The sequence below is a fragment of the Loxodonta africana genome, chromosome 4, assembly GCF_030014295.1.
Source record: "Loxodonta africana isolate mLoxAfr1 chromosome 4, mLoxAfr1.hap2, whole genome shotgun sequence".
Classification (NCBI taxonomy): Eukaryota; Metazoa; Chordata; class Mammalia; order Proboscidea; family Elephantidae; genus Loxodonta; species Loxodonta africana.
Window position 1 is genome coordinate 31,349,396 of NC_087345.1, and position 23,862 is coordinate 31,373,257.

Sequence of the window (23,862 nt, forward strand, 5' to 3'; positions counted from 1 at the left end):
TTCCCTGCATGGCTCAATATTGTCTGCTGTCTTCTTCAGGACATTTCAGTAGTTATTTTCTTCATTCATTGATTATAGATTTGTTTGTTTCATCCTGCTTTGTTTTATTTGGTTTTGTCTGACCAGGCAAGCTGAGCATTCTTTGTTGTTTGCTCATATGTGGTCATATTTCCCACCACCTTGTCCAATGGGCAGGGCCAGTTACTTAGCTGTGGTGCAGCAGGTCAGGTCCAGCAGACGGGGAAGGGCTGGGATGGGTTGTTTGTGGTACGTTCTGGAGCCAACAAGGTGGGACTCGGGAGTCAGGGCAGGGCAGGTTCCTATAGACAGTGCCTGTGCTGCTTAGGGGTGCAATGTTCAGTGTACGATGCAGATAGGCAGGAAGGAGGGAAGAGGCTGTGATGTGTGAAGCTAAGTGGGTGTGTGGAAGAAGAGAAAGAGGAGAAATAAATAGGAGCTAAAAAAAAAAAGAGTGTAGAGGGAGCCTGCTGTTGGAGTGGAGCAGATGTGGGGTAGCTGTATGCTGGTGGCTTTCTAGCTAGGCGGTGAGGCACAGCCTGTCGGGAAGGGACAGATATGGCACAGACAGCTAGGTGGATGGGAGAAAAGAAAGGAAGAGAGAGATAAGAAACTATATTTTAAAAAAGGGAGAGAGAAAGGCACATGTGGTTAGAACGGAGAAATGGATGGAAATGAATGAATGGAGAAATGGATGGAAGAAATGTAGAGAGAGAGACAAGGAACTGAGTAAAAAAAGGAAGAATGAAAAAAATTGCCCAAGGGAGCCTACTGGAAGTGGGTCTCCAGCTGAGTGGTCCTGCACAGCTCAGGAAAAAGGAACAGAGATAGAGCATGGCACCAGATGTTCAGGGGAAAGGAAAGGAAGAAAGGTAGAGGGAGACAAGAAATCAAGAAAAGAAAAGAAGAGAGAAAGAAAAAAGAAAAAGAGAGTTGCCCCAAGAGAGTCCACTGGTGTGGTGGCACAGACTGGGGAAGCAGCTTCCCAGCCTCATAGCACTGCACAGCCTGTCTAGAAGGAGCAGAGATGCCACACATAGCCAGGTGTTCAGGAGAAAAGAAGGAAAAGATGGTAGAGAGAGACAAGAAATCGAGAAAAGAGAAGAAAAAAAATCCCCAAGGAAACCCACAGGCTTGGCGGCAAGGACCGGGGAAGTAGCTTCAAAGCTGCTAGGCACTACACAGCCTGTCTAGAAGGGGTGGAGATGACACACCTGTAAACCCTGTTGCCGTTGAGTCAGTTCCGACTCAGTGACCCTATAGGACAGTAGAACTGTCACATAGAGATTCCAAGGAGCGCCTTGCGGATTTGAACTGCTGACCTTTTGGTTAGCAGTTGTAGCACTTAACCACTACACTACCAGAGTTTCCAGATGACACACAGCACGAGGTGTTCAGGAGATAGGAAAAGAAGGAAAAGAGAGAGAGACGAGAAACTGAGAAATGAAGAAAAACAAAAAAAATGAAGAAAAGAAAAAAACATGCCACAGGGATCCCTGGTGTGGCGGTGCAGGCTGAGGAAGCAGTTCCCCAGATGAGTGGTGCGTCACAGCCTGTCAAGAAGAAGCGGAGATGGCACATAGAGCTAGGTGTTTGAGAGAAAGGAAGGGAAGGAGGTGAGAGAGACAGAAGAAATCAAAAAAAAAAAAAAAAAAGCAACAATAGCAACAAGAAAATGGCACTGAAGGAGCTGACCAGTGTGTAGGGTGACTCCAAGCAGCACAGAGACAATGCCTTACTGTCCAAGCGACCATGGCCCACAGGGAAATGGCAGAGGCCGAGCAGGGCAAGAGGATAAGGCTGGGAAAGTGTGTATTGCTGGTTATCGGGTGCTGTTTCTCCTGCTGGGAGCTCTGTGAAGCTGCCTTCCTGTACTCCTCCTCCGCCATCTGGGTGACTGAAGACTCCAAGATGGCAGATCTGTGCTGTGTTATCTGATAGGGGACCTCCACTCTGTATCTCTTTTCACTCTCAGTTCTTTGTCATTTCTTTTTTCCATTTGGTGTTTGACTGAGTTCTTTATCTCTTCATTTGATGCTTAGGGTTCCAGGATTGACGTTTTTCTCTGTTTACTTGGTTTTTCAGCTCTTTGCTATGTAGGGATGGCATGGAGCTTGTGTCTGTAGCTCTGTGTTGGTTCCCAATATCCTTTTTCATGCTCTTATTGCCATTCGTACATCTTCTGTGGTGAAGTATCTGTTCAGATCTTTTGCTCACTTTTTTATTGGGCTGTTAATTATTAGTGCTTTGTGAAAGTGCCTATTCTGGATACAAAAATATATCAGAAAATATATCAGATTTACAAATGTTTCCTTTCATTCCGTTTTGTTTCCATTCCCTAAACAGTGTCTTTGAAAGACCAGAGTTCTTAATTTTGATGAATTCCAATTTATCAAATTTTCTTGTACGTTTCATGCTTTTTGGTGTCGTGTCTAAGAAATCATTGTCTATCCCAAGTCATAAGGATTTTCTCCCATGTTTTCTTTCAGAAGTTTTATGGATTTAGGTTTTATTTTAGATATATTATTCATTTTCAGTTCCTTTTTGTATATGGTATAGTCTCCTCCCTCTCCCCCAAAGAACATCTACTTGTTCCAGCACTATTTTTTAAAAAGACTATCCCATCTTTAATGAATTTCATGGCACCTTTGCCAAAAATCAATTGCACGTAAGCGTGGATCTGTGTGAACTGTCTATTCCTCTGTTCTGTTCCATTGATCTACCTGTTTTAACTCCAGTACTACACTTTTATTTATTGTAGCCTTCTGGAAATCCTGTTTGTATCTAAGTATGTCAGAAACTTAAAATTCAGTGTTTGTAAACCTGAAGTCACTTTTTCCTCTCCATCTGTACTGTCCTTCCTTTAGCAGTTTGCTCCTCTTCTTCCATTTGATATTGTAATTAATGTCCATAAACTGACTTACAGTCACCTAAGATTGAAATCTGAGTTATTATAGGTTTTTGCATTTTTTCCCCTTTTCCTGCAGTTGGTCCCTGCATCATATTGATGTTTCCTTTTAATTCCGCCTTGAATCAGAACATTCTACTCATCTTCATTGTTCTACCTTAAAAGTCAATTCAATTATCCAGAATTGCTAGTCACTGTCTTTTCAGAGACCTGGTACCACAACTGTCTTCTTACAAAACCCCAAACCCATTGCCGTCGAGTCAATTTCGGCTCACAGTGACTCTATAGACAGAGTGGAACTTCTGCATAGAGTTTCCAAGGAGTGCCTGGTGGATCCAAACTGCTGACCTTTTGGTTAGCAGCCATAGCACTTAACCACTATGTCACCAGGGTTTCTGCTACCTTACTACCGTTTGATTATTACTTATGCATCTCTCTACTCCATGAGACTATATTCTTGTAAAGAGGGACCTTTACTTAGAATTTTTTGCTCTCAGTACCTGGGTTAAAATGTGACATACAATTGGTGTGCAATGAATATTTAGTTTTTTTCTGTGAATTAGTTTTCATTAAACAATATCACTATGAACAATCCACTAGAAAGTCATTTTTTGGTGAATTTTTGGGAAAATGTCTTTAAATGCCTTATTTTTCGAAAAGCTAAAATTGTTTAATTGTAGTGATTATGGGTAAAATGGACTTTTTTATATGGTTGCATGTTTTATCCAGAATATACTGTATAGTAAAATCAGTGATAACTGCAAAATCTTAAAATCTTCTTACAGTTTGCAGCAGTCCAAATCTTCAATTTTATTTTCAAGTATGAAATACTGACTACATTTTCTTGGTAGCAGTAGAGCAGCAAGAAGAGATTATATTCTCTGCTAGTGAAAAATATAACTTATATAAATCACAGCCATCTCAGAATGAGTGTGTTAAAAAGGAGGAGGTGGGTGCCATAAGTCTTTATTCTTTGGTGTAGAATATAGTAGCTGAGTGTTAATTGCTTCCAGTATTTATGTAATGATAGTAATAGGGAATTTTGGGATCTGAACTTTAACGTATGGCAGTGGTCATATGCTTGCTAATAATTTCTCAAATAGTTACATTCCTCATCAATTTCCTGGGTTTAATCAATGAAGTTATTGTTCTGGGGGGAATGTATGAAAGATGGCAATCATTTTCTACATGACTAAAATTTTCATATGTAACATGCTGCTGGCTGTGGGACTATGAGGCTTCTTTTTGTTCTTCAAAGCACGATTCTGCTCAACCGTTAACTCTGCGCTTGTGCTTCATTTACAGCATCTGGCGAGGCCCCAATGTGAACTGTACCGACAGTTCGGGTTACACTGCTTTACACCATGCAGCCTTAAATGGACATAAGTAAGTGCCACTGCTTTGGACTGGTATCTTTGTATATTTAGTTACATATGATGAAGTTAATTACATCTGACAATGCCTGTCTCATGTTGCCGGGAGTCTACTGGGCTTAGATGAGTTTGGAGATGCATCAGGCGGCAGCCCTTGACAAGTTAAACTCAGTAGGACTGTTGTTGAGGATGACTGTGTGCATACAGAGTGTACCCTGAGAGAAAATGCTCTAAAGTAGCCAAATATCACACAGGGAGAATGGAGGCAGTGACAGGGCCATGTTAGTCATGTATAAGGTTTGGGGGAATAATGGGATGAAACGCACCTCTCTTTTTTAGTGTCCCCCGTGTTCATCCAACATGGGAGTGCTTATTAGGAGTGATATATTAATAGATTGCTGATATTGTAAGCCAAGGACAGTTACATTAACTGTTTCAAAATCTTTCAGATGTAGCTAAAAATGCTCTCTCTTTGTCATCCATTATGGCCTTTCTGATTTTAAACTTCTCTACTCTAATTTTTTTTTAAATAATTTATTTTATTTGCTGTTGTTGAGAATACACAGAGCAAAACATATACCACTTAACAGTTACTACAGGTACAATTCAGTGACACTGATCACATTCTTTGAGTTGTATAACCGTTCTCACCCTACTTTTCTGAGTTATTCCTCCCCCGTTAACATAAACTATGCTGCCTAAAGTGCCTATCTAATCTTTTGAGTTACTTTTGCCAATTTGATTGCATATAGATAGGTCTTAAAAAAGCATAATACTCAAGGCAGACATTCTTCATGGTTTTAAGAAGACTTTAGGGGATTTTTTTGGTTTAAGGTCAACTCCAAAATTTTTTTAAGCAATGAAACTATGTTTCAAAGAATGAGAAAGTATACAATATGAGGAGTGAAAGAATGAGTAAGCCATAACTCCCATTTTATTTCTAGTGTTTTAGCCAATAACTTACTGGTTTAGTGGAGAGTCAAGTGTGAAGAGTCCTCTGAATAACTCAGATGTTCAGATTTCCCCTACCAAAGAAAAATGGCCCCCTTATATATCTTCCTTCCCCTCTCAAAATAAGTGTTTTTCCTTTGCTTGAATGATCCAAGGTAGTCTTCCCATTTCACTTCATTTTTTTGGATGTGGTGATTACTGCCCAAAACATGCTAGCTGCCTTTGACTTTGCTACCTCATGTTTGATTTTATATATTTAATTACTCATGAAGTTTTAAAATTAGGGATAATATATTCTACCCCTGCCCCCATCTCTCTTATTTTATAGATGGAGATACTGGCCATTCTGGTTAAGTGACCTAGTGGCCACTTGAATATTAGGGTGGAGTTGGGTTTCGAGCTTAAATATTCTAGTTCCAAGTGTTTGTTTTTACCAGTACTCTGCATTATTTCTCTTTTGTGGTATATGTATAGCAGTTCCCTAAATTCTTGCTGTCTTTTCTTTGTCACATGATGTATTTCTGGGATGCTTCCCATAATCAAGTTCACCAGGAATGGTAATTTTAATATTGGCTTAAGAAAAGATATTTGAAGGAGAAAAATGCCATAAAATATATCCCAAAGCCAGAGAAAGATGACTTTTTTTCTTTTTTGCTATTTTCACTTATTGTTAGTTGCCATTGAGTTGATTCCCACTTATGACAACACCATGTGTGCAGAGTAGAACTACTCCATAGGGTTTTCAAGGCTGTGTCCTTTTGCAAGCAGATCACTGGGCTTTACTTCCGAGGTGCCTCTGGGTGAGTTTGAACTGCTGACCTTTAGGTTAATAGCCCAGTGTGTAACCATTTTTGCTACCCAGGGAGTCCTATTCTCGTTTAGCATACACTCGTTTAGCATAGGTAATTAATAATTGATTTCTTCTCAAGCAAGCCATTTCTGTGTCTGTTACTGCTGTATCCATCTGCTCTAGAGTTTTTCTGTGAGCGTTATGATTTATAGGCTAAAGTTGATGGCATCATAGGGCTGGAAGTAGTGTTACAGAGACATGTAGTTTATTCTTTTCTTTTGAACATAGGCTTTTTCTCTTATCCCCAGTATATAATCTAGAGCCCTCATGTTGTAAATTACTGAGAGCTATTTTTTATCGATGCTAGTTAATTCACAAATGGAACAGTATTTTGTACCTGAAATCCATTATTTCATAACAAAGAATTCATCTCCACTTAACCAATCAGGACGTAATAGCAAATGTGTTCTATTGGTTAGCAGACTATTACCTTCAAATGACAGGAAAAACATGGTCAGTAGAACAAACTCCACTAAAATGATTATAAATAAATAATTTCACTAGATAGGCTAGAGACTTGGGGTCTCTGTCTTTCTTTTTTTAAAATTTGGAGGATTCATTGTTCCTTTCATGTATTTCTGTCCCAAATTAGAAGCCCTTAATTGTCTTCCAGATAGTCTCCTTTTTCCCCTCTTCCCTCTACTCCTCCCTCCCTTCCTTCCTTCTTTTCTTCCCTTCCTTTCCTTTCTTCTTTTGATTCTTTAAAAAGAAGCTTTTTCTCCTATAAGATTTCACTAAATTTGTATATTTCTATTTCATTTCAGTTCTTTTTCTCTGTTAGCAAATCGCTTCTTTTTTTTTTTCTTAAATCTACTCTCATTAAATTATATGGGACACATTGTGATTCTTGTATGCTGTTTAGAAAAATGTCAGCACTAAATTGATATAGCATCTTTGAAATATATACATTCTTTGATATGTATGGGACTAAAGTATTTTGTATCCTTGCTTCTTATTCTTTAAATATTTCATGCTTGAATCCTAGACTCCATTATCTGTAATCCAAATTGTACATCAAATTGCACCTTTAGATAGTAAGCTACTCATATACTTGATTTACTCTTTCTTAGGCTTTCTATTGAAAAAGGGCCATCTTCTCTAAAAATTAGTATAGCCTGGTCTATGAAGTTGCTCTTTGAATAGCCTAGAAATATCTTTGGTCAGTTTCTTTCCTGAATAAGGATATTAACCAGTTAGAATCTGCCTGTGTTCAGTCTGTAATCTAGAAATCTACGAGTGAATCGAATATGTAGTTAGAAGACAGAATGTTTTTCCTGAAATCTTTGACCACGTCAGAGCACATTTGCAACTTTATTCCCATTAGAGGGGTAAAAGCTTCAAGAAAATTTGAAATGAAAAGGGTCTTATTGAATTTGAAAATTTCATTAATCTGTTAATTCTGCAACATGTGAAAATGATTTGCACTTATCGCAGTGTTCTTTGGACTATCATCGAGCAAGGGGAGGATGGAGCAAAATAAACATCTTTGGTTATGACTTAATTACAGAGAATCTGGCTTTTGAGGTAAAGAAATTTGGATGTTGAACTTTCCCAATTCATTTACTTTTCCTCAGAACATATATTGAGCTTTTTGAAAGACATATACATGTTAATCAGAAGTGTATTTATATGCATCAGAAAATGAGTGCAAATTAAATACAGTACCAAAAATCAGTACTTTCAGAATTCCTTACTATTACATGGACTTACACGTATTAGCTTCATGTTATAAAATACTACAATTATTTAAATTAGATAATAATTATATTTAATTTGATATTTTGTTTTGCTCCTGGAATATGGTATTATTTTTTTTGTGATCCCAGCAACCACATTTACTCTAGAATTTTAGAGTATTTCTTATTTATAATATGCTGACTATAAGAAAGAACGCCAATTTATGTTTAAGATGTAGGATTACTTTGCTGCTTGCTATTCTGGAGACATTGATCAGCAATAAAACTTAATATTTCATGCCAGCTAACCAAGCTCAGCCAATATTTGTTGATACCTCTGAATAAGATATAAGGCTGAATTTAAATAAAATAATAATAATTCATTAGAGGAAGTACTTAAAGTTTAATTTGTTCTTAATGAACCTGGGTAAAAGAGGCCTGTGTAGTACATATTACTTATGATGTACTTGTGTTGATTTATATTTTATTTTACTTATGATTCAGTAAGGCTGACAGGTACTTTTTTGATCAGAGATATAACTTTATACTTTCAAATAATTGATTTTCACACTAGAAATCTGAGGTCAGCCAGTTCATTAGCTGATACCTCTGAATAAGATGTAAGGGTCAACTAAAGTCAAAAACAAAACATTGTATTTAGTCATTAGGGTCTTAGTGTTCACCTATGTTATTGTGTAAATTTACTGATTATTCTTTCCTGACTTAGCTATTAGATGGTGGTAACATTACACGATACAATAATCAGTAAGTTAGCTGTAAAATATGCTCTATCTTTAGTCTTCCTAATAAATAAGGATGAATACATATCACATACATATGGAAGATGACAACAAAAATTGAGCTGAAGAACAAATGAAATTCTGAATTGTTTGAGTGAGAATAAAAGGAAGTAAGACTGATGATCCCGCCAGTCATTCCTCTTTACCCTTTAAAAGAAAATGCTTTATAGGAGAAGTTTCAAATATTTCTTCATTCACTTAAAGGTGGAGAAATTAAATAAAAACCCTTCTCACATTGCCTTTCTCTGATGTGTGAATTTGGATAAGGCTCTTTGGGGTATGCTAGATTCTACTTTTTAAACCTAGGTATTCAATTTCACTATGTTTCCTTTGGTATTATTTTACCTTTTAAGTGCTGAGGTAAAAGAAATAACTAGAGTTGTTCAACGTTGCAGGAGCCTGCCTTCAGCATAGCTTTTGATTGTGTGTAATTATATAGTCATAAAAAGGTTTCCGTATCTGCTTCTCCTTTGATTTACACCATAACCCTTTGAAGCTGGCAGCACGATATAATCTTTAAACTCAATTTTAACAGTATCTGAGAGAGAGAGAGAGATTATTTTTTTTACCCAAGGTAACCAAGCTGGTAAGCAGTGAAGAGTTGGAACTTCAAACCAGATCTTCTAGTTTTTAACTGCTTTTGTTATTCAAAGGTATTAAATCCTCATTACCTCAAGGTAGTTAATTATTTCAGAATGGAAGACCCTGTATAACAATCCTTGCATGGGGGAGAGAGGGCAGAAGCATACGAACTGGGTAACCTTCAAGTTTCCTTCTGACTTTCATATTCTGTTTTTCAAAGGTGATTTGCCAGAAGCATTTTCAGTTATAAAGGATTTTATTTTTACTTGGGGCAAGGCAAGTATTAATATTTGTATGGTGCTTTGGTTTATGTAAAGCAAAGTGCCATATGAATGGAAACCCTGGTGGTGTAATGGTTAACCAAAAGGTTGGGAGTTCGAACCCACCAGGTGCTCCTTGGAAACCCTGTAGGGCAATTCTGCTCTCCTATGGGGTCACTATGAGTCGGAATCAACTCTATGGCAACAGGTTTTTTTGGGGAAGTTTTACTTTATATTGAGTGGTTTCTGTGAGCCCATTTAATGCTTTTAACAGTCTTGGGTAGTAGGAATTATTATTACCACAATATCATCTACTGAAGAGAATATGAGATTAAATAACTTCTCCTGGGTCTCATAGTTAGTAGATTCCTGAGCTGAGACTCAAATTCAAGTCTCCTAAATTCAGATCTTATAAAATAACATTGTAGATTTTAAAGAGAAATGTTAAAATGATTTATTCTTATTTTTTATGAAATCTTAATCATTAGAAAAATCAGGACTTTTTGAACCTTAATATACATAGTTTCAACATATTCTATAATATATTCTTAATTCTTACATTATGATTTCATAACATTTATCAACTATGTTCAATGTTGTGAGCGTGTGCCATATTCTGGGCAATGTGTTTAATCATTCACTATAATTTTGTGTTACAGCGTGTATTTTTCTTGTGGGCGATATATCAGAGTTGTAACCTCCCTTCTATTCTAGCTCCCTTCTATTTTTCTCATTTGGTTACTTCCATTTAGAGTCTGATTTTATGAAATTATTTAAATATAACTCTTCCTGTTACATTCACCCTCCCCCTTGGTGATTTGTTATATATGACAAGCAACTTTAGAATATAATTGTATGTATGTATCTGTATGTGTCGTTTATGTATCATTTAGTGAGCTTTTAGTATTTGCTTCTTAAATGCGTCTAAATAAAAATAAAGGGTTTTTTTTTTTTAAAAGAATTGCTGTTTTTGATTGTTTAATACAAAGTTCGATATAATGTGTACTCATAACTGTTTAGTAATTGATCCTGAGGTCAGGTGTTGCAGTTCAGAATTTTTACTTTCAAAACTTAGTAGGAATTGAGTACTAAATCCTGTAGGTAGTATATATTGAGGATGTACTGGCATTGTGACAATGGTGAAATTTATCTTCTTAAATGAGTTTCTTTGTTGAAATAACGTCTTAGACTTTGTGGAGAAAGATGAGGGAGTATAGACATATAAACAGTACACATTCAAATTATGATGTGTGCCACGGCTGAAATACTTTATTAAACTTTTCCAGTCCTGAGCTTGTTCTACAGCTAGCTTGTCAGGATCTTCACTGGGCCTTCGGCTTTCTCTTTTACATGCAGCTTCAGCCCTTTATTCTTTAGAAAATGGTGTATAAATGCCCAGAATAACTCCTGGTAATATGATCATTTCATTTTTTTTTTTTTTTTGTAAACAGGAGTTTCCTTGTAATCCCAGCTTTTCTTTTAGGCTAAATCTCAAAGATGGCATATCTGGAAAGATCTCTTTCTTTTAAACTTGGGAGGAAGTACCCTTTTTATTTTTTTTACTTAATTTATTCAGTTAAAGAAATAAGATAAATTTTGCCCAAATGAATTCTATTGTAGTTTTCATTGCTTAGTAAGTCCTCTCTGTGTGCATGTGATGGCTGGTATTTTCCAGGTAAGTAAAAGAGCCACATGTTGAATGGGTAAACTCCTGGTATATACTTCCTAATTGTCTGCTTAATAAAATCTATGTTGTTTAACATATTTTCTTTTCTGTTTTTTTTTTTCCTTCCTAGGGACATAGTTCTCAAACTACTTCAATATGAGGCATCAACAAATGTAGCCGACAATAAAGGTTATTTTCCTATTCACCTGGCTGCCTGGAAAGGAGATGTGGAAATTGTGAAGATTCTTATTCACCATGGACCATCGCATTCCAGAGTCAATGAACAGGTGCCCTTGTCAAATATTTGCTCATGCTGTGATTCTTCCAGGGTTCCCAAAGCCAAAGCCATATTGAAAAATTGATTATTTCGATTTTAACCCTGCCAAGAACCTTTTTCCCTGCTAAATTTCCTAAAGGAGAAGTCTGGAAAGTTATTTGGCATTTGGATATGAGGCATAGGCACTAAGCTGGAGCATTTATAAGGCTATTTTGTTAAAAACAAAATCCCACATAAAGGAGGTAGTTGTAATATTTTTGCCTGCATTATATAAGCATTCATTTTATATATGTTGAATATTTAAAGATAGAACAGAATACATATTTGTAATGCAAATTAGGTTTCCTTAAAATTTTAAATGCTAAAACAGTGATAGCCATCATTTGCATAATGCTTTGCCTTTTGCGTGGCACTTTCACTGTAAGTACAATTTTGTGAATCAAAATGCAAAGTACAGTGTATACGCTTGCTAGTCCATATTTAATTAGAAATTTCCTGCCTGTGTTTATACGTACATAGCCACAGTCAGTCAGTTGAGTAGAACACAGCAGCTGTATGATATTGACACAAAAAGTCAAAACCTTTTGAAGTGTGAGTTGAAAATGACATGTACTGTCCATATTACACGTTAAGGAGACATTAAAAAGGGCATACCACTTTCAGTATTCTAAGTGAGTAAGACCAGAGATTCAGGGAGGTAAAATATGGTCCTTTAATATGGTATGATAACAAACATCTTGAGCTCTGCATGCCCCCTACTGTTTCCATTTTGTAAAACTATATTTGAAAACCAGCATGCAGTCCAACAATTGAATTACAACCGTGGCATTAAGCTGTAGGTTGGCAGTTGTCCAGTATCAATGCAAGTAGGTTACTCTAGGGCAAGCACATCTAATAAAGTACAATTAGCATATTGTTCAAATGGATGCAGACTGTGCTGGCCTTTGACTGAGACTCAGATTAAAGACTAGAAAGCAACATTGGATGTAAACAGCAAAGGGAAGAAAAATACTTTCAACAAAATGCAGTTGTTGAAAGAGACTAATCAGGGAAACATATTATTAATTGGAAAAGTATATTATTAATATTTATCACAATAAAGATTCCTATACTTATAGGTTACCAAACAATGCAGAATTCTTTTTTTTTTTTTGTAAGAATATACTGAGAAATTCAATCTTCTGTTAGTTATGGCTATCTTTATTTTTTATATCATACTAAAAACGTGATAGTTATGGCTGTCTTTATTTTTATATCATACTAAAAGGGAATTTATGAGAATGTGCTTCTGTTCTTCAGAAAACCGAAAGTTAGACTATCATTTATGGCCTGAGCCATCTGGTGGTTAGTTTTAAAACTGCCGCTAATGCCGCAAAGCAAACCTGAAATAATAAGGAAAAACAATCCAAGGTTAAACAAGAGGATGTTAGCTTTCGCCAATAAAATATTTTTTAAATGATATGAGAATAAGAAAAAACATTTAGCATTCATTTCTATTTGAAAGATGAGGGTTTTAAATGGTATATAATTGTAATGGTATATTTTAAAGAGACATCCTTGTTTTCTGTGATGTTGAACAGAGCATTAAAACACAAAAAGATTGTCTTTTTGAGGAGATTGGAATTAAAAGTTCCTTTTTCACTTCTGTTGCTGTTGTGGTTTCTATTGGCAACAAGCTTTCGGTTACTTGAGGTTATTAAGGCCACGCTCATTTGTGTTTTATGTATACCCTCCTCTAGAGCTGACATAGTTCTCTCATGCTTCAGATGTGAGAATTTTATTTTCATGAGTAACTCTTGATTTTAGCTTCTTTTTTTACCCCTCTGAATGGGACAGGGATTCTCTAGCTAATTATAATCCTATAATAATAATGGGATAATATATTCCTGTAATAATTATAGAAGGAAGGAATGAAAATGATCATGAAAGTTTCTTGAGACAAAATAAGCCAGGCACTGTGTTAAGCAATTCACCTGCAATATGTTATTTAACTCTCACAACAACCCTCTGAAATGATACCGTGACTCCCATTTTATAGATGAAAAATGGGGCCCAGAAAAGCTAAATAACTTGTTCAACACCACACATTCCTGGATGACTAAACCCAGAACTTGGACCCAGGTCTTTCTGACTCCAGAGCCCACAGCAGTACAGTATTCTTTTCCCCATAAATCTTACCACTAGGGAGTATTTGCTGTGTGTCGGGCTTTGTGAGATTAAGTATACGACGTGACTAAGCCCTACAGCAGCCTAGGTAGGTAGGTATTGATTAAGATTCCTATTTTATATATGGGGAAGGAGCCTTAGAGAGATTGAGTAATTTGCCTAAGATAGCACAGCTCCTAAGTGATGAAGCCAGTATTTGAACCCAGCCCAAGTTTTTTTTTTTTTTTTTTTTCAAGTTTTTAGCCAGTTATATACTATGTTATGATGATAAAATCACATATGTATTACAGTCAGGGCTTCATTTTGATATCTGAAAGTGATCCTTGGTTTCTAATATCACTTTAAAGATTACAGAACATTTTGTTATCTCTTTATACTCTAAGTTTATAGGGAAAATAATACTCTCATTTTACAGGTAATAAAAGTTAGGTTCAGAGATACTGAGTAAGTGGCCTGTTAGTACTTCAGGGCAGGTCCTGTTCACCATCCCCTACTGCCCATAGCTGAAAATTCTGGGTGACATAATTTTTAAAAAAGGGTAGACCCTATGCCCTGATTATGATTTTTATGATTGCCACATTCTTCCTGTCTTTTGTCAATGGATTTATAATTTTCTTTGTTCTGATGGTGTGTATATTTTAAATTTATATTTCTTTATACATTTATCTTTTTCCTTTTTCTACCCACTCTCTCTTTTGCTCTCTTGTTCTTTCTTTTGACATTAGGGCAAAAAGCAGAGAAGCATGTCTCGTAAGTACATTCCCGCTGCCATTCACCAAAACGTGGACCCAACTAGGGTTAGGTAGTTTCCATGAGTTTTGCTTTGAACCAAAATCTTTTGGTAAATGGTTTTTTTTTTAGCCAATTTAGTTCTGCCACCCATTGTCTGAAAGTGTCTTAATTTTTCGGTGAATACTCATTTGGTAAAAAAAAGGCATCTAAAACCTTTTAAAAATGTATTAGTTGACCGACTAGCAATTATTAATTAGTATTTAATCACAGTGTATATATTTCCAAACAGAGCCTTTTTTTTGGACCACTAAAAAAAAACCACTAGTGAGTGTGAATACAAGTACACAATCATACCCTTTTGTAAGGTGCCACCATTGTGTTCTCCTCTCATGTGATATTCGAAGTATGTGTTTATCATGGATGAAACCTGTGAGTATTTTCTCCTGAGTAGGTCTCAAATAATTGAAATAATTTCTCCTGAGATCTGAGCACTGCTAATTGGTATTATTAGAGAAAGGTTCAATTTTGCTCTTAAAATTTCCTAAACTAAGGGCTCTGGAAAAGTGGAGAGGTCTTTGAGGAGTCATTATTTCATAATTGGTCTTTCTCAAAATGAGATTGAGTGAGTCTCTTTCAGATGGAAGGGAAATTTGCTTTGGTTGGGTAGCATATTTCTGTATTATTTTTTTAGGGTAGAAAGTAATAAGACTGATTTTCTTTTCAGGTTTGTAAAATTTATCTAGATAAGAGAATCAGGGAGTCTAAACCTATGCGGTCAGTCTCTATGAGGAAGTAGACTATAGTAAGCCATGCAAACAATGTACAGGATTGGCTCCCCAGACGTAATTAGAACAATGATACCTCCAGTAAGTGTCTCCATCTGTCAGCTCTTAACTTTTCACTGACTGTCTCCGAGGAGTAGGTTTTTTCCTCAGGAGCTGGCCTTCAAATGCCCTCTCCTGATACTCATTTTAAAAAGAAAAGTGAAACCTGTGAGAGCTGGGAGTGCCTTGTTTTTCTGGGTCTCTCAAGCTTTCTGCCTTTGACAGGGTGCAGTCTTAGCACTTTTCTATTGCTCGTTTTAGCGGAAAATACAGTAAGACCTGTGAAAGTCAAAGCCTGTGTAAGGCGGTAACCTGTCAGAGAAGGAAAACTCAGATATTTTCCACTAATAGTGTCAGAGAAGGAAAACTCAAATGTTTTCCACCAATAGTGTCAGAGAAGGAAAACTCAAATATTTTCCACTTACAGTGTGAGAGAAGAAAAAATCAGATATTTACAGTGGAAAATATCTGAGTTTTCCTTCTCTGACAGGTTACTGCCTTACACAGGCTCCGACTTTCACAGGTTTTACTGTATTTTCCGCTAAAACGAGGAACAGAAAAGTGGTAAGGCTGCACCCTGTCAAAGGGGAAAGCTTGAGAGACTCAGAAAAACAAGGCAGTCCCATTGAGTTCTGGTTTTTACAGGTTTCACTGTATTTGAGGTTTCCTTTTCTGATAGGTTTCCACCTTAACACAGGTTCTAGCTTTCGCAGGTTTTACTGTAATAAAAAGTCTTTCCGAGTGCTTTTTTGCCCCCTTGCCACTCTTTTCAAGCTTTCAAATATTCCTTCTAGACTTCCAACTTACTTACCTGTGTTCTTGTCCCATCCACAGCAAGACTGAGTTAACTTTCTGTAAGATTAAAATTTATTTGGGTTTGGACCCTCTTTGACCTTGTGTTCTGGTCAGAATAGGTCCCTAAGCAGCCACTGCCCATTCCACATTCGTTGGTGTTCTTCTGGGCATGACCTCTCAAAATTCTGTTTTAAGATCACTAATTTCCTAATCATATTGTTTGACAATGTGGCAGCACAGGGGAGGCAGTGTGGTATGGTGGACATGGCATGAGTGGGTTTGGATTTTGACAGTTATGGGTTCTCCGAAGATCCTGACTCTGCCTGGGCGTGTAATTTAACCTTTATGTATTTCAGTTTTCCCAACAATGAAATAGAGATAATGATACCAACTTGTAGGATCCTCATAAGAGCTAAATGAGACAATGTTTGTGAAGTTTTTCGGCACTAGCTAATGGTCGTAATGATAGCTGTTACTGAGGAAGGCCATTATGTATGATGATTAAGAGCACTGCCCAGTGGTTTAGACTAAGTGAGTTCAAATCCTGGCTCTACCACTAACTGGTTATATAATCGAAAGCCCGTTATTCAACTACTCAGAGCCTCAGTTTCCTCATCTGTAAGATGGAAATAATGATAATAGTATCTTATAGTGTTGTGAGAATTTAGTGAGTGACATGCAACTCTGTCTGATACATAGTATTAGCTTTGATAACTGACAATAGCCCCCTTTTTTTTTCCAGACCCTGCATTCAGAATAATTGCATTTTTATTGCCAAAATTTCGTTTTTGTTCACATTTTTCCTGACTTATCTTTCCATCTCCTGACATACCCATACCCCATCTACCTACACAGCTCTGCTCAAATGGTCTAAAGGGTCCGTCTGCCTTGCATCTGGGTTCAGTTATTTCCGTCTTAAGAATTTTGATCTGCAAAATTGCTGGAGACATCTGACTAGAACTGAAACACTTAGAAGACTCTCTCTGCCTGTATAGTATTGTGATGCTTCTGGTAGTTTATCTGGGAACGGGGCTAGTCCTGCCTCTCAGTCCTTAATTATGTTTGAGAAAGATACTGTTGTATCTTTGTGACAGCACTTCTCCATTCTCTTTGCAAAAGAAGCAATCATTTGTATTTATATGGAAAATAAAATGAAAATTTAATTTGCGAATCTATCATTATCAGGAGTTTAACATCTCAGCTGCCTTTTGAAAAGCCAGTCTGTTAGAAGTGTGTTCTAATTGTTATTAATCTCCCTCACCAACAAATGTCAGAGAGAGTGGTGCACAGTGCAGATAGCAGTGACCACCTGGGCCCAGCAGGAACACAGACGCAGATGGCTAAATCATTTATCACTCTTGGAAACTGAAATTTATAACGTAGGGAAAAGTTGGATTTTTCCCTGTTGAAGTGATAATAGTAAAATGTGATACTTTTAATGCTAGAAGTGGTGGATACTTTTATCAAATATACAAAAAATGAAGCACTAAGATAGGTAAACTAAACTTAGATTTTTCAAAGAATCTCAGGTTTTAACTCACTGTATTTAGATCGTGATAGCTAAGTAAATTTCCGAAAACGTGCATTTTGTATCTTTCTTAAACAGAACAATGAAAACGAAACTGCCCTGCACTGCGCTGCTCAGTACGGACACTCGGAAGTTGTCGCTGTGCTCTTAGAAGAACTCACCGACCCCACCATCCGGAACAGCAAGCTGGAAACACCTCTGGACCTGGCAGCACTCTATGGACGGCTTCGAGTGGTCAAAATGATCATCAGCGCACACCCTAACTTAATGAGCTGCAACACTCGTAAGCACACCCCTCTACATCTCGCCGCGCGCAATGGGCACAAAGCAGTCGTACAGGTGCTGTTAGAAGCAGGAATGGATGTAAGCTGTCAGGTGAGTCTTCTGTTAGCCGTGCTGTAAAAGTGATGAAGCTCAGGCTTTACTTCGTGATAAAACCAAACCAACGTGTTGGGTGTTGAGTTGGTTCCGACTCATAGCGACACTATAGAACAGAGTAGAACTGCCTGGTAGGGTTTCCAAGGACTGGCTGGTGGATTCAAGCTATAGACCTTTTGGTTAGCCACCGGAGCTCTTAACCACTGTGCCACCAGGGTTAAAACCTATATGTAGAATTCTGGTCATTTTTTAATCAGCCAACTAGCCCACAAGCATTTTTGAAACTATTAAATTCAAGCTACTGTGCCACACGCTGTTAGAAAATAGGAAAATATATAGGTGTGGTCTCTAGCCTTATTTTAGTTTGAGGGCTTGCCACATTAAGAATTATTAATAGGTGGCAGTTGTGTGTAGTATCATTAGTAGTTGTTTCCTTTCTTCCAGTACCTAGCACACAGCCTCACATTCTCTAGGAACCCAGTCAACATTGAATGAATGAAAAAAATTGCACTTTAATCATTTTGAACATGTACTTTGTGTTTAGCACATTGACACAGTCAGAATTCAATTCAGCTCTCAGCCGTCCGATGGGATTGAGAGCTTTTAATTTCCAGGCTCGAGACAGAAGAAACTTGCCTAAGGACACATAGCTGATAAACCCAGAATTGAGAGTCAGAGTTTTTCATTCAAGCCCAGACGTCTTTCCATAGCATACTGTGCCGTCTATACGTGACTAATGAAGGAACGATCACTGCGCTCAAGGGCAGTCAGAAGGAATTTCATTGAAGAGGTTTGTTTTGAGTTCAGCCTCAAAGGAAGAACAGCAGTTGGGTAAGTTTTGCTTCTCCACAAGGAAAGAGCAGCCTCATTTATAAAATCTGCCTTAAGTTAGCCCCAACTCTAGAGTCAGTCCATTCTTTTTCTTTCTTTTTTTTTTTTTTAACAATTTTCTCCTTTCGTGATTATTTCTTGACACTCTAAATTGGTGGCAACATTATCATCCTCCAGAGACGCTTTTGTTCCTGGCAGATTTGACCTTTCCCCCTATATATCAGTAAGCTAAAGAGCCCTGGTGGTGCAGTGTTTAAGCACTTGGCTGCTACTTGAAAGGTTGGCAGTTCAAACCCACTGAGCGACTTCCATAGGAGAAAGGCCTGGCAATCTGCTCCTGTAAAGATTACAGCCTAGAAAACCCTGTGGGGCAGTTCATTCCTGTCACATGCAGTTGCTGTGAGTTGAAATTGACTCGATGGCGCCTAACAACAAAAACATCAGTAAACTATTGCTGCGTAATAAATTGTCCCAAAATTGAATGGCTTAAAAATATAACTGCTTATTTAGCTCATAATTTTGGGGTTGGCAATGTAGCCTGGGCTCAGATGTGTAGTTCTGCTGATCTTGCTGGACTCTCTCATGTGTTTGGGGTTAGTTGCAAGTCAGTTACGTGGCTCTGCTTTGAGGGTTGGTTGGGTGTTGTCTATCGAGACTGTGAGATTGCTGCCTGTCTTTCCTAATCCATCAGGTCAGCCTGGGCTTGTTGACATGCAGTAGTACGGTTTTGAGTGAGAGAGAAGGAACGGAATTGTACAAGGTCTCTCTAGGCCTATGCTTGGAACAAGCATACCATCACTTCTGCCACATTTAGTTGCCCAAAGCAAATAAAAAAGCCAGCCTACATTCAAGGGGTGGGAAAGTAGATTCCACCTCTTGATTACCAAAAAAAAACCCAAACCCGTTGCTGCTGAGTCAATTCCAACTCATAGCAACCTTACAGGATGGAGTAGAACTGCCCCATGGAGTTTTCAAGGCACGGCTGGTAGACTTGAACTGCTAATCTTTTGGTTAGCAGCCAGGCTCTTAACCACTGAGCCACCAGGGCTCCTCTTGATTACAAGAGGGTATGAATTATAAAAGTAGTGTGAATACCCAGAAGGGAATAATTGTGGCCAGTTTTGCAAACAATCTATATACTCCAGGTGGAATTAGTGCTCAACTTTGGGGTTACTTTTCCTAGGAATTGCTTAGAAGTTGAAACCTGTGTCTCCAGGTTTTTGTTTATTGAATGTTTTAAAATCTTCAGCCTTCCAATGCCAGGTTTAAGGCTGCAACCCTGAATCAGTTTCCATTAGTGCTTTGCCTGTAATATTTACTTTGTAGATAGTTGTAATACCTTTTTTCTGTTTGAATAATTTCTTATTTATTCTGCTTTGGCAATCTTGAAAATAAGCACAAGAATATTTTTCTAGCCCTCATATTTAAAAGCAAAAAAACTTTCCCTTCAAAGAGCATCAAAATTAGGTAAATACATGTTTACTATTATATGTTACCCACAAAGTTACCTTCTTAAAGTAACTGGATGTTTATTGTCTAAATGTTGAATTTCTATAATCTGGGTTTTACTGCTTTCATAACACTTCTGGAATATTTCTAAATTTGATTGTGTAGACTGCTTTATAAACAAGGACCTGCACTATAACTGTTTGAGATCAGTAAGCCGCTTGGTTTCCATGAACAAGCCCTTTTCATTTTTTGCACTTGATAACGTGAGCAGAAGGGAAGGAGTTGAGATTCAATTTTATAAATCTGTACGGTATATCTGTATATCTTTTTCATTTTTGTACAAAACATTATTTTGTGCTTTTGGAAAATAAAAATAAAAAAGATCTCTGCCCTAAATTTAGTGGGGGAGACAAAAAGAAAAAAACAAAAATCCTCCTATGCATGATATAATAAATACCCAGACAAAGTGCTTTGAAGAGGAGATACAAGTGAGGGAAACACAGATATTAAGAGGGAGAACATGAGAAGACATTGATGGAAGTGATATTTGAACAGGACAATAGAAGTCCAGGAAGGCTTTCAATTCTAGGCATAATTTAGCCTGCAAATGTGCGTTATTTGGCTAGAAGAGTGTATTAAAATATTGAATTTGAATGCCTTTAGATGGAGTATGTGCTTTCCAAGGTCCCAGGCTGGTCTCTATTGTCTTATATCATTGTTAGTGTCATTCCTTTAGTTTTTCTACTTGGTCTCTGACAGCGTGTGGGTTTTTTATTCCTCTGTTGGAAGAAAGGGATGCAGTATGCTTAGACCACTGTGAATACCTAATCAGGGCTGGTACTAGAACAGAGTGGGAGACCTTTGGTGTTGCAATGCCTCTTTCATTGATGCTTATTCTAAGATTTCATCTTGAAGTTTTCTAGGAAGTAGAGCTATGTATTTCTACATTATATCTCAGTGAGATGACTCTCATCAGCTATTATTGTTGTCATGTGCTGTAAGTTGATTTTTGACTCATAGTGACCCCATGTGACAGAGTAGAACTGCCCCATAGGGTTTCCTAGGCTGTAATATTTATGGAAGCAGATCACCAGTCCTTTATCCCTTGGAGCTTCTAGGTGGGTTTGAACCATCAGCCTTTTGGTTAGCAGCTGAGCACTTAACCACTGCATCACCAGGGCTCCTTTCCGTCAGATATAGTTGGCCTTATTTGATGATTTGCTTTTGTTAGTGTTACTTTGTTCATAGAAGACTTTTTTTTTGGTCTCACTGCCTTTTTTTTAGTGAATATTGAATGTTCTTATACTGTGCAAAGTAATTATCACCAAGCTTTTCCCAACAGGTTCATTACAGAACTTTTTAATATTAAATTTGAAATAGGTGTTTACTGATATTCTTAAAGGATGAGAGTGAACAATACCAGCTACTAGCCTTAAACTGTTTCAGTGGATTTAATATTCATTAAATTGCTCTAGTTAACCAGTTGGGAATTAGCAGTATTAAAAGGAATCCCTTTTGATAAATTATAGTAATGTTCTTTTAGACTTAAATTATACTGGAGTCGTTAGGAATAAATCTTTGAAGTTTAGAGATAGTTTTGGAGGACCTTGTCTTTTCCTTGTAATTGCAAATTTTTTAAATGCAGCGTTTATGTTAGTATTTTCTGTCGTAGTTTTGTTTTCTGCTTCATTTTTCTCTGAGCAATTTTAAATTACAACATATATTTGAAGTAGTGAGCAACATTTATTTCCTGTTTGAAAAGACTTGTTTTTACTAATTGTACTAAATTCCTTTCCTCTAATTCTCTGTTGAAGCCACTCCAACTTTTTTTTTCTTTTGTCAGTCGCTAAAGATTGCCATATTGTTAGATCGAACAGCAAATTGTTCGTCCCCATCTTAGTTCATCATCAGCATTGACAAAAGTTGATCTCTCCCCCAACTCTTTTTTTTTTAATTGTGGTGAAAACATACACTACAAAACATCGGTGATTGTGCCACCATTATCCCTACTCTTTTCCAAAATACCCCACCACTGTTTACAAACTCAGTGCCCCCTGTGATGGTTAAGATTGTTTGTCAACTTGGCCAGGCCATGAGTCTCAGTGATCACTCCCATGATGGGATCTGCTGTGAGTAGTCAGTCAGTTGAAAGGGAGTTTCCTTGGGGTTGTGGCCTGCATCCGAATATAAGCAGATGTTCTGGCTTTTTGCTTGCTCTGGGTCCTGCAGCTGTCTCCGTTTGTCTAATCTCCAGTTCCTGGGACTTGAGCTATCGGCTTATCTGCCGATCTTGGAATTCGTGGATCTTCACAGCCTGTGAACGGAGCCCTGCGTTCTGACATACCAGTCTTGGATTTACCAGTTTACAGCTGTGTGAGTCAGGAGAAGCCTTTCAGTCTTGCCTGCCAGTTTTGGGATTCATCGATATTCACAGCCTGTGAGCAAGAGCCCTGCTTTCTGACTTGCCGATCTTGGGTTCGCCAGCCCCTGCAGTGACTTGAATCGGGAGAAGCCTCTATCCTAATCCACAGACTTGGGACTGTTCCAGCCTCTACAATTGCGTGGTCATTTCTTTCAGATAAATCTCTCTCTGTATATTTGTAGATGTTACAGGTTTTGCTTCTGTAGAGAACCCAGCCTAAGACATCCCCCAGTCAAAAACTTCTCCTTTTCCCCTTCCTCCCATCCCTGGTAACCATTAATAATCTTTGGTTACCATATATTTGCTTATTTCATGTAAGTGAGATCATGCAGTGTTTGTCCTTTTATGCCTGACTTATTTTGTTCACATAATGTTTCCAAGGTTCATCCATGTTGTGACCTACTTCATTTCTCTTTAGCGCTGCATAGTATTCCATTGTATGTATATACCACATTTTCTTTATCCATTCATCTGTTGATGGACATTTTGATTGTTTCTACCTTTTGACTATTATGAAAAGTGCTACAGTGAACATTGGTGTATAGGTTTCTGTTTGTGTTCCTGCCTTCACTTCTTCTGTGTATATATGTAGGAATGGTATTGCTGGGTCATATAGTAATTCTGTGTTCCTTTTTGAGAACTTTTTGAGGAACCACCAAACTGTTTTCCACAGTGGCTGCACCATTTTACATTCCTACTTGCGACAGATGAGGGTTCCAGTTTCTGTACAATCTCACCAACACTTCTTTTTTTTTTAATCATTGCCATTCTAATGGTGGTGTGGTGATACCTCATTGTGATTTTGATTTGCATCTCCCTCATGGCTAATGATGTTGAGCGTCTTTTCAAGTACTTGTTGGCCATTTGAATATCCTCTTTGGTGAACTGTCTGCCTTCTTTTGAAATGCATTTTTTATCTTTTGGTCTCTGAGCCACCACTCTGTTTTCGTTTGGCTCCCTGGCTTCTCTTTACTTCAGTCTTACTTCAGGTAAAGTCTAAGGGGCTTGAATGCCTGCCATTCAGCTATGCAGCTAGAGAGCTGTTTTCTATAGGAGTTGTTCAAGAATTAAGCTTTTTTGTTTTTCTGTTCTCTTTTGTAAAGTCATGCCTCCTGTCCTCTGAGCCGGCCTTTCTTTTCTCTTTTTCTGTCTAGGAAGAAATGTTTAAAAATTTCTAAGAGTGGAAACAAAGTTAAAACAATGCTAGAGATTTATTAGTTAATCATACAGTTAGCAAATTGGGCAACACCCAGTATGAGGCTGAGAGTTCCCAAAAAGACGGAGAAGTATAGGGAGGGGTTTTTATAGTCTGAGGAACAAAGAAAGTCAGAGAAGTCCAGGCGGTTTCAGTCAGTCTTTCAGGTATTCATCAAAAT

General features: G+C 37.5%; 1 protein-coding gene across 5 annotated transcripts in view; it reads left to right on the plus strand.

Annotated features, from left to right (window-relative positions):
- The window catches only part of ANKS1B (ankyrin repeat and sterile alpha motif domain containing 1B), a 1,402,370-nt gene that overhangs the window by 212,457 nt on the left and 1,166,051 nt on the right, over window positions 1-23,862 (plus strand). For all 5 annotated transcript variants that reach the window (XM_023559966.2, XM_023559973.2, XM_003405282.4 and 2 more), the window contains exons 2-4: window positions 4,232-4,312; window positions 11,215-11,371; window positions 17,485-17,781. In XM_023559966.2, coding sequence (XP_023415734.2) covers window positions 4,232-4,312; window positions 11,215-11,371; window positions 17,485-17,781 — 535 coding nt within the window. The remainder of the gene's footprint in view (window positions 1-4,231; window positions 4,313-11,214; window positions 11,372-17,484; window positions 17,782-23,862) is intronic.